This window comes from Rattus norvegicus, chromosome 7 (assembly GCF_021556685.1).
Source record: "Rattus norvegicus strain SHRSP/BbbUtx chromosome 7, alternate assembly SHRSP_T2T, whole genome shotgun sequence".
Classification (NCBI taxonomy): Eukaryota; Metazoa; Chordata; class Mammalia; order Rodentia; family Muridae; genus Rattus; species Rattus norvegicus.
The window spans coordinates 15,544,900-15,557,199 of NC_141540.1; the positions used below are offsets into that span (position 1 = coordinate 15,544,900).

At 39.2% G+C, this 12,300-nt stretch overlaps 1 protein-coding gene across 3 annotated transcripts in view; it reads left to right on the plus strand.

Moving 5' to 3' along the window:
- The window catches only part of Vom2r53 (vomeronasal 2 receptor, 53), a 41,103-nt gene that overhangs the window by 22,195 nt on the left and 6,608 nt on the right, over window positions 1-12,300 (plus strand). For all 3 annotated transcript variants that reach the window (XM_087555940.1, XM_087555939.1, NM_173131.4), the window contains 2 exon segments: window positions 715-942; window positions 11,775-11,898. In XM_087555940.1, the coding sequence (XP_087412066.1) occupies window positions 715-942; window positions 11,775-11,898 (352 nt within the window).

Sequence of the window (12,300 nt, forward strand, 5' to 3'; positions counted from 1 at the left end):
ATAGGCAAAGCAAATATAGATCAGAATTACAGAGAGTATTTCTGAAGTGGAATGGTAATTACCAATGACAAGGTGGTTAGAGGGTAAAGACAATGAAACTGTTGGTTAGAGAATTTATAGCTTCAGAGAAATAAGAATAACTTATTGTTGTACAGCATTACCTATAGTTACTTATGATGGCTAGTCTTAGTTGTCAATTTTACTGCATCTGAAATTAACTGAAACCTGAGTCATTGACTATCAAGCCTTGTGGAATTGCCCTGGTCTAGTTGGCTTGAGAGGCATGTTTCATGGTAGTTTTGAATTTTGAGTCTTTGGAACTCGCGGCATTTGTGTCTCACTTTATTCTTAAGAACATGAGGAGGGGCTGGGGATTTAGCTCAGTGGTAGAGCGCTTGCCTAGGAAGCGCAAGGCCCTGGGTTCGGTCCCCAGCTCCGAAAATAAAAAAAAAAAAAGAACATGAGGCACTCTCAGGCAGTGAAATATGCAGATCACCTGTGTATCTATGAGTTCCATGAAAGTACCTTCTCTAAAAACTGACATTGTAGAGACCACATTACAGTTATTTTCTCCTAAGTTTTCCTTTGTCTAATGCCATGGAAATTAATTAAAACAGCATTAACAAGATACATTAGATTCTGGAAGTAGCATTTCCTTAATTCAATTATAGATATATAAGTGTAACTTCAGCTTAGGATTTCATTTATTTTTAGCTTCACCCTTTTCTGAAGAACATTCAGCTGATAAATTCTGTTGGTGATCATGTGATTCTGGACTGGAAAAAGAAGACGGATACAGAGTATGATATCTCCAATATTTGGAATTTCCCAACAGGTCTTTCCTTATTAGTGAAAGTGGGTACATTTGCTCCAAGTGCTCCCAAGGGGGAACAACTTTCGATATCTGAACACAAAATTAACTGGCCCATAGGATTTACAGAGGTTGGTGTGTTTCTTATTTAAAAGATTCTAATGTATGGAAATAATGTATGATTCTAAATCTAATGACTCTTGTTTCATAATATGGACCCCTTCAGTACAAACATAACTACCAATATTAAGATTTTATTGATTGCTCTTGCAGTGGATGTGTTTTGTCATTTAAATGCAGGGTATAAATTAGTCATTTCTGACATAATTCTTACAAAAAATATGTCAGAATGTATATATTGACTTCAAGTGTCTTAGTTATTTTTTCAAAATGGCAAAAATTGCAGTTACCTGGGAAGAGGAATCATAGTAGGAAAAATACATCTCAACTTCTTGCATGAAACAAAACCTGTCAAGTATTATCCTGAAACCAGGCTTACATATAAGGGAATATTAAAATGAGATTGGAGTTGAAAGGGATTAGTGAAAAAACACTATAAGCAATAGTCACAAATAACATAAAACATGTTGGTGTAACTCTACTGAAGCAAGTTAAAGACATATAAAAATAATTTCAAGTTCCTGAAGAAAGAAATTTAAGAATATGCCAGAAGGTGGAAAGATCTTCCATGATCTTGGAAAAGTTGGAGTATAATAGTGAAGATGGACAATTTTGACTGTTATCAAAATCCCATAAAATTAGTAAAGGGATCTACAGATAGAATACAACTCCTACCAAAATCCCACCATAGCTGAGATGAATAGCAGTGGGGATATGGAACATGAAGAGGATACATCCTATAGCTAAGCAGCACATGAAGTGGCAAGATAAGGACATCAACACACCCACAAATTTTTTGATCCAAAATTTGTCCTAACAGGAATGCAGCAATGGAGCAGAGACAGAGAAACTAACTGGCCAAACAATTCTAGACCCAACATAAGAAATATCTAAGGGGCAAGTACCAATCCCTGACACAATTAATGACATTCTGTTATACTTGCAGACAAGAAGGTAGCATAACTGTCCCCTTAGAGGCTCAACCCAGCAGTCTAATACAGGACAGAGCTCTCAGAAATCTTGTGGAAGAACTGAGGGCTCAAAAGGGGATAGGATTTCCAGAAAAAGATGATCGTCAACTAACCTCAACACTCAGGGCTCAGACAGATTGAGGCACCAATCGAAAAGGATATATGGGCTAGTCCTAATCCCTCCCCCATCATATATAGCAGATTTGAAGCTCAATATTCATGTAGGTTCCTCAACATCTGGTTTAGGGTCTGTCCTTAAACTGATGTCTCTCTGTGGAATAAATTCCACAACTGCCTGTCTTGTTTGGTTACAGCAGAAGAGGTTGAGGCTACCCTGGAGACACTTGATGCACCAGTGTGGCAGGACATCCAGAGGGCTTCCACCCTCTCAGCACAGAAGGGAAGATGATAGGGGAAGTGAGTGTTTGAGACGGGATGATTATGTATATAAAATGTACAAAAAACTAATTAATGGAAAAATGACTAACATCACCAATGACCCTGAGAAACCAGACTGGTGACAGGATTTCTTTAGTTGTTTCAGAGTTAAAGTTGAGAAGGTCTTGATTAGCAAGACAGCAAGCAGAAATACTATGTGGTCTCTCTTTCTATTACTTTCTCAAGTTTTCTACTTTAATTCCTGTTATTCATTTCCATTGATGATAAAACTTTCTGCCCCATGTTTGCTATTTGCATGTTATGTTTTCACAGGAGAAAGTATAGGACTACAGTTATCTTATACTTATATTATTTTATACTTATATTATCTTAGATAATCACAGTGAATTTTCAGGTGGACTTTGCTTTTTAAGACTTTTATGGTTGGGGATTTAGCTCAGTGGTAGAGCGCTTGCCTAGCAAGCGAAAGGCCCTGGGTTCAGTCCCCAGCTCCGAAAAAAAAAAAAGACTTTTACAAACAGGGGAGAGAGCTGAATTCCCATAATGCTGTCAATACAGAAAGCTTATGGAATAACACCACTTCTCCTCACATTTCTGGCCCAAGAGGAACCTGCCTAGAGCCCTCTGGGCACAGGAACCTAGGAACAGTTGGGAGAATATCCTTCTGGTTTCTGCTTGCACCCAGAGCTGACCAAGTCCCACAGCATTCTGTAACCAAATGTCATGGCAGAGAGAGCAGGACTCTCAAAAGTGAAGAAAATCATGTGAACTCAGGGTAGAACACACGCCTACTCACATTTCTGTCCCAAGAGGGACTAGCCTAGAGCCCTCTGGACACAGGAACCAAGGAACAGTCAGGAGCAGGACCCTTCTTTTTCTGCCTTCGCCCAGAGTTGAAAGCCAGGCTCCAGGAGTTCTTACAAACCTGAGAGCAGAAGTAATACTACCATTTCTGCTCTGAGGGATCTGCCTGGAGCCCTCAAGACACACAAACTGTTGAACAGTCTGAGACAGGATCCTCCAGGTTCCTGCCTTTGCCTGGAGCAGACCTGGTACCACAGCTTTCTGTACACAAATCTTGTGGGGGGGAGAGCTAGACTCTCAGAAGTGCAGACAATCCTGGAACTCAGGGGAGAACACCAATTCTGCTCACATTCCTGGCCCAAGAAGCACCTGCCTAGAGCCCTCTGGACATAGGAACCTAGGAATAGCCAGGGAGAGGACCCTTGTGGTCTCTGTCTGTGCCAAGAGCTGAAAAACAGTCACCAAAAGCACTGAAACATCTGAGAGCAGAGGTAACCTGCTCCCAGGGACTTGCCTGGAGCCCTGAGGACACATAAACCCAGGAAAAATCTGAAACAGGATCCTCCTAGTTTCTGCCTGTACCTGGAGCTGACCAGGTCCCAGAGCTCTCTGGACCTAGATCCTGCTGGGAAAAAGCTGGTATTCAGGAGTGGTGACTTGAAGACTTACATAATCCTCAAGCTAATTTCAGAGACAGCAAGACCAGTTAATACCAGAGGCAACCAGATAGTGAGAGGCAAGGAGAAAGCTGGTCTTCAGAAGTGCTGACATGCAGACTTACAGAAGGCTCAAGCCAATGTCAGAGACAAAAAGACCAGCTAAAACCAGCAACCAGATAGTGAGAGGCAATCCTAGGAACTTAGGCTACAGGAACCAATACTTCTTGGCAACATCAGAACAAAGTTCTCCCACGAAAGCCAATTATGGATATCCAAAAACATGGAAAAGCAAGATTTGGATTTAAAATTACATCTCAAGATGATGATAGAGGACTTTGAGAAGGACATAAACAACTCCCCTAACGAAATACAGGACAACACAGGTAGACAAGTAGAAGCTCTTAAACAGGAAACTCAAAAGTTCCTTAAAGAATTACAGGAAAACACAACCAAATAGGTGAAAGAATTGAACAAAACCATCCAGGATCTAAAAACAGAAATAGAAACAATGAAGAAAACACAAAGGGAGACAACCCTGGAGATAGAAAACCTAGGAAAGTGATCAGGAGTTATAGATTCAAGCATCACCAACAGAATACAAGAGATAAAAGAGAGATTCTCAGGGGCAGAAGATACCATAGAAAATATTGATTCAACTGTTAATGTAAAATGCAAACAACTCCTAACCCAAAACATCTAGGAAATCTAAGACACAATGAGAAGATCAAACCTAAGGAAAATAGGTATAGAAGAGAGCACAGATTCCCAACTTAAAGGACCAGTAAATATGTTCCAGAAAATTATAGAAGAAAACTTCTGCAACAAAAGAAAGAGATGCCCATAAACATATAAGAAGCCTACAGAACTCCAAAATAGATAGGACTAGAAAAGAAATTCCTCCCATCACATAATAGTCAAAACACCGAAGTCACAAAACAAAGAAGTAAGGAAAAAATTTTAAGTAACTTACAAAGGGAGACCGATCAGAATTACACCAGAATTCTCACCAGAGACTATGAAATCCAGATGATCCTGGGCAGATGACATGCAGACCCTAAGAGAACACAAAGGACAGCCCAGGGTACAAAATTCAGCAAAACTCTCAATTGACATAGATGGAGAAACCAAGATATTCCATGAGAAAACCAAATTTACACAGTATCTTTCCACAAATCCAGCCCAACAAAAAATAATGGATGGAAAACTACAACACAAGGAGGGAAATTATACCCTAGAAAAAGCAAGAAATTAATCTTGTTGCAACAAACCCAAATGAAGAGAACCACACAAACATAATTCCACCTCTAACAACAAAAGTAACAGGAAACAACAATCACTATTCCTTAACATTTCTAGACATTAATGGGCTCAATTCTACAACACAAACACAAAAACTAACAGACTGGATAAAGAAGGACCATCCAACATTTTGCTGCATGCAGGAAACACACCTCAGTGACAAAGACAGACACTACCTCAGAGTAAAAGGCTGGAAAAAAATTTCCAAAAAAATGGCCTCTAGTAACAAGCTGGAGTAGGCATTCTGTTATGGAATAAAATAGACTTTCAATCAAAAGTTATCAAAAAAGATAAGAAAGGCCATTTCATATATCTCAAAGAAAAAGGCCACCAAGATGTAATCTCAATCCTGAATAACTATGTTCCAAATGCAAGAGCACCTATATTCCTGAAAAAATCTTGCTAAAATTTAAAACACATCATGTACTCCAAAAATAATAGTGGGAAACTTCAATACCCCATTCTCATCAATGGACAGATCATGGAAACACAAACTAAACAGAGACATAAAGAAACTAACAGAAATTATGAACCAAATGGATTTAATGGATATTTATACAAGATTTCATCCTAAAACAAAAGAATATACCTTCTTCTCAGCAGCTCATAGTACCTTCTCCAAAATTGACCATATAATCGGTCACAAAACAGGCCTCAACGGATACAAGAAGTTTGAAACAATGGCATGCATCCTATCAGATCTCCACGACTGAGGTTGGTCTTCAGTAACAATAAAAATGACAGAAGGCCCACATACACGTGGAAATTGAATAATGTTTTACTCAATGATAACTTGCTCAAGGAAGAAATAAAGAAAAAATTAAAGACTTTTTAAAATTTAATGAAAATGAAGGCACGACATACCCAAACTTATGAGACACAATGAAAACAGTGCTAAGAGGAAAACTCATAGCTCTGAGTGCCTCCAAAAAGAAACAGGAGAGATCATACAAAACAGCTGGACAGCACACCTAAAAGCTCTAGAACAAAAAGAAGCAAATACATCCAATAAAAATAGACGGCAGGAAATTATCAAACTCAGGGCTGAAATCAACCAAGTAGAAACAAAAAAAACTAAACAAAGGATCAACAAAACCAGGAGCTGATTCTTTGAGAAAAATCAACAAGAAAAACAAACCTTTATCTAGACTAATTAGAGGGCAGAGTGTGAGCATCCAAATTAACAATATCAGGAATGAAAAGGGAGACATAAAAACAGTATCTGAAGAAATTCAAAAAATCATCAGATCTACTACAAATTTTATATTCATTAACACTGGAAAATCTGGATGAAGTGGACAATATTCTAGACAATATTCAGGTACCAAAGTTAAATCAAGATCAGATAAACCATCTAAACAGTCCCAAAACTCCAATAGAAGCAGTTATTAAGATTCTCCCAAACCAAAGAACCCCAGTAACAGATGGGTTTAGTTGAGAATTATGTCAGACCTTCATAGAAGACCTAATACCAATACTGTCCAAACCATTCCACAAAATAGAAACAAAAGGGACACTACCCAATTCCTTTTACTAAGCCATAATTTCATTATGCTTAAACCACACAAAGACCTAACAAAAAGGAGAACTTCAGACCAATTTCCCTCATGAATATTGCCATAGAAGTACTCAATAAAGTTCTCACAAACCAAATCAAAGAACACATCAAAAGGGTCATCCATCATGATCAAGTAGGCTTAATCCCAGGGATGCAAGGATGGTTCAATATAGGGATATCCATCAACATAACTCACATGTAAAAAGACAAAAAATCCCAGAAGATCTTCTCATTAAATATTTAGAAAGCATTTGACAAAATTCAACACCCCTTCATGTTAAAAGACTAAGAAAGATCAGGAATTCAAGATCAATACCTAAACATCATAAAAGCAGTATACAGCAAAGCAGTAGCCAACATAAAACTAAATTGAGAGAAATTTGAAGCAATCCCACAAAAATAAGGGGCTAGGATGCTCACTCTTTCCCTTCTTATTCATTATAGTACTTGAAGTCCTAGCCAGAGCAGTCAGACAACAAATGGAGGTCAAAGGGATACTCATTGGAAAGGAAGAAGTCAAAATATCACTATATACAGGTATGATAGTATACTTAAGGGACCCCAAAAGTTCCACCAGAGATGTACTAATCTTGATAAACAAATTTAGCAAAGTGGCTGGAAAAATCCATAGCCTTCCCATAGTCGAAGAATAAACAGGCTGAGAATGAAATTAGGGAAATGACACCCTTCATAATAATCACAAATAACAAAAAATACCTCGGTGTGACTTTATCCAGGGAAATGTAAGTTCAGTATGACAAAACTTCAAGTTTCTGAAGAAAGAAATGAAAGATATCAGAAGATGGAAAGATGTCTCATGCTTGTGAATTTGCAGGATTCCTACTGTAAAAATGGCCATCTTGCCAAAACCAATCTACAGATCAATGCAATCCCCATCAAAATTCCAACTCAATTCTTCATAGAGCTAGAAAGAGCAATTTGCAAATTCATTTGGAATAACCAAAAATTCAGGATAGCAAAAACTATCCTTAACAATTAAAGAACTTCTGGGGAATCACCATCCCTGACCTCAATCTGTATTACAGAAAAAGAGTGATAAAAATTGTATGATATTGGTCCAGAGACCGGCAGGTTGATCAGTGATATAGAATTGAAGACTTAGAAATGAACCCACGCACCTATGGCCACTTTATCTTTGCCGAAGGAGTTAAAACCATCCAGTGGAAAAAAACATAACATTTAGGACAAATGATCTGGTTCAACTGGAGGTCAGCATGTAGAAGAATTCAATTCTATCCATTCTTATCACCCTGTACAAAGGTCAGGTCCAAGTGGATCAAGGACCTTCACATAAAACCAGATGCACTCAAACTCATAGAAAAAGTGAGGAAGAACCTTGAACACTTGGGCACTGTGGAAAATTTCCTGAACAGAACACCTATGACTTATGCTCTAAGATCAAGAATGGACAAATGGGAGCTCATAAAACTGGAAAGCTTCTGTAAATCAAAGGACATTGTTGTTAGGAAAAAACAGCAACCAACAGATTGGGAAAAGATTTTTACTAATCCTATATCTGATAACGTTCTAATATCAAATATATACAAAAACTCAAGAAGTTAGCCTACAGAGAATCAAATAACCCTATTAAAAATGGGGTAGAAAAGCTTAAGTCCAAGTGGATCAAGGACCTCCACATCAAACCAGACACACTCAAACTAATAGAAGAAAAACTAGGGAAGCATCTGGAACACATGGGCACTGGAAAAAATTTCCTGAACAAAACACCAATGGCTTACGCTCTAAGATCAAGAATTGACAAATGGGATCTCATAAAACTGCAAAGCTTCTGTAAGGCAAAGGACACTGTAGTTAGGACAAAACGGCAACCAACAGATTGGGAAAAGATCTTTACCAATCCTACAACAGATAGAGGCCTTATATCCAAAATATACAAAGAACTCAAGAAGTTAGACCGCAGGGAAACAAATAACCCTATTAAAAATGGGGTTCAGAGCTAAACAAAGAATTCACAGCTGAGGAATGCCAAATGACTGAGAAACACCTAAAGAAATGTTCAACATCTTTAGTCATAAGGGAAATGCAAATCAAAACAACCCTGAGAGTTCACCTCACACCAGTGAGAATGGCTAAGATCAAAAACTCAGGTGACAGCAGATGCTGGCGAGGATGTGGAGAAAGAGGAACACTCCTCCATTGTTGGTGGGATTGCAGACTGGTAAAACCATTCTGGAAATCAGTCTGGAGGTTCCTCAGAAAATTGGACATTGAACTGCCTGAGGATCCAGCTATACCTCTCTTGGGCATATACCCAAAAGATGCCTCAACATATAAAAGAGACACGTGCTCCACTATGTTCATCACAGCCTTATTTATAATAGCCAGAAACTGGAAAGAACCCAGATGCCCTTCAACAGAGGAATGGATACAGAAAATGTGGTACATATACACAATGGAATATTACTCAGCTATCAAAAACAACGAGTTTATGAAATTCGTAGGCAAATGGTTGGAACTGGAAAATATCATCCTGAGTGAGGTAACCCAATCACAGAAAGACATACATGGTATGCACTCATTGATAAGTGGCTATTAGCCCAAATGCTTGAATTACCCTAGATCCCTAGAACAAAGGAAACTCAAGACGGATGATCAAAATGTGAATGCTTCACTCCTTCTTTAAATGAGGAAAAAGAATACCCTTGGCAGGGAAGGGAGAGGCAAAGATTAAAACAGAGACTGAAGGAACACCCATTCAGAGCCTGCCCCACATGTGGCCCATACATATACAGCCACCCAATTAGACAAGATGGATGAAGCAAAGAAGTGCAGACCGACAGGAGCCGGATGTAGATCGCTCCTGAGAGACACAGCCAGAATACAGCAAATATAGAGGCGAATGCCAGCAGCAAACCACTGAACTGAGAATAGGTCCCCTATTGAAGGAATCAGAGAAAGAACTGGAAGAGCTTGAAGGGGCTCGAGACCCCATATGTACAACAATGCCAAGCAACCAGAGCTTCCAGGGACTAACCCACTACCTAAAGACTATACATGGACTGACCCTGGACTCTGACCTCATAGGTAGCAATGAATATCCTAGTAAGAGCACCAGTGGAAGGGGAAGCCCTGGGTCCTGCTAAGACTGAACCCCCTGTGAACTAGACTGTGGGGGGGGGAGGGCGGCAATGGGGGGAGGGTTGGGAGGGGAACACCCATAAGGAAGGGGAGGGGGGAGGGGGACGTTTGCCCGGAAACCGGGAAAGGGAATAACACTCGAAATGTATATAAGAAATACTCAAGTTAATAAAAAAAATGGGGTAGAGGTCTAAACAAAGAATTATCAACTGAGGAATATCAAATGTCCAAGAAGCACCTAAAGAAATATTCAACATTCATATTCATCAGAAAATTATAAATCAATACAACCCTGAAATTCCTCCTCATACCAGTCAGAATGGTTAAGTTCAAAAACTCAGATATCACCAGATGCTGGTGAGGATGTGGAGAAAAAGGAACACTCCTCCATTGTTGGTGGGATTGCACGCTGGGTAACAGCTCTTGAAATCATTCTTTGAGGTTCCATCCAAAATTGGACATAGTACTACCTGAAGACCCAGCTATACCTCTCCTGGACATCTACCTAAAAGATGCTCCAAAATGAAACAAGGATACATGCTCCACTATGTTCATAGAAGCCTTATTTATAATAGCTAGAAACTGGAAAGAACCCAGATGCCCTTCAACAGAGGAATGTATTCAGAAAATGTGGTACAGTGGAATACTACTCAGCTATCAAAAACAATGACTTCATGAAATTCATAGGGAAATGGATTGAACTAGGAAATATGATTCTGAGTTGGGTAACCCAATCACAGAAAAATCCACATGGTATGCCCTCACTGATAAGTGTACATTAGCCCAAAGCTCAAATTACCCAAGATGAAATCCACAGAGCACATGAAGCTCAAGAGGAAGGATGACCACAGTGGGGATGCCTCAGTCCTTCTAAAAAGTGAACAAAAATATTCCTAGGAGAAGATATGGAGACAAACTTTGGAGGAGATACTGAATGAATGATCATTCCGAGACTGCCTCACCTGGGGATCCAGACCATATACTTACAGCCACCAAACCCAGACAATATTGCTGATGCTAAGTACGTGCTGACAGGAGGCTGATATAGCTGTCTTGTGAGCAGCTCTGCCAGAGTATGACAATTACCGAGGTGGATGCTCATAGCCAACCATTGAACTGAGAACAGGTTCCCAATTGGAGGAGTTAGAGAAAGGATTGAAGGACCGAAGGGCCCCGCAACCCCACATGAACAACAACACTGACCAACCAGAGCTCCCAGGGACTAAACCAGTACCCAAAGAGTGCACACGGACAGACCCATGGCTCCAGGTTCATATGTAGCAGAGCATGGCCTGGTTGGGCATCAATGGGAGAAGAAGCCCTTGGTCCTGCCAAGGCTGGATACCCCATTGTAGGGGAATGTCAGTGTAGGTGGAAGTGGTGGGTGATTGTGGAGGGCAAACACCATAATAAAAAAAGAGGGTGGGGTTGGCTTTGGGGTTTTATGGATAGGAAACTGGGAAAGGCTGTAACATTTGAAATGTAATAAAGAATGTCTAATTAAAATTTTAAAAAAGACTTAAAATAGACCAACGTTAGAGGTTGTCTCTTTTATACTTATCTGTCTTGTTGGAAACAGGTAAGCAACAAATGTGAGGAACGAAACATTTTGTTTGAACATCACAAACTGCGGGTGACATTCATCATGGCAGGTCACTATGTCAGCATTGATTTTAGGAAACTAAGAAGATTTCAGGAATTTGAGGGTGAAGGCTGTGGCTGACGAAACTTATTTTCCATGTTCATTCAAATGCCAAAGATGATAGAACAATTTTGAGAAGGTCAGCAATACTTAGCTAAAGGAATGCAGGATATAATAAGGTTGGTTCTACTATCCAAAATCTTTACACATCTTACGAAGTATCATGTTCTTATAGCCTAACTTTAAAAATGTACTTTGTATATCATGCTACATGGAAGCATGCATTTGGAATATAAGGTTTAATTAATATACATTCTGTAGAATAAAACACAGTTTACTTGGACCTGATTAAGACCTAAACACTTTGTATCTTGTATTAAATATGTTTCAGATTCCAAAGTCTGTATGCAGTGAGAGCTGCAGTCCTGGACACAGGAAAGTCATCCTGGAGAGCAAGCCTGCCTGTTGCTTTGACTGCACTCCTTGCCCAGATAAAGAGATTTCCAACGAGACAGGTAAATGCCAAGCCTCTCAGAGGGTGTCTCATCCTTTCTACAGTGCTCTGACAAAACTCAGTAAGGGAAAATATTAGGCACTTAAACAGTATCACCATTCCTTTATTTCATTTTAGTAATCTATTTTTTCCTGTATATTCTCTTAAAGTAAAACGTATGAGTGATTCACTTCTGATTCATTGTAGGCTTTGTGGGATCAAGAAATCACTTTGCTATGCAAAGACAAAAGTTCAATTTCATCATAAAATTGAATTGACAATAGTCTGAATTACATAAGTCTTCCTAATTTTGAAAGCATATTTTAATCAGATTACACTTACGTTTCTTTTAAAATTAGATATTTTCAGCTTCGCTATGACAGGTTCATCAGTCTTATTTCGTAATGGGGACCTGAAAGATTCT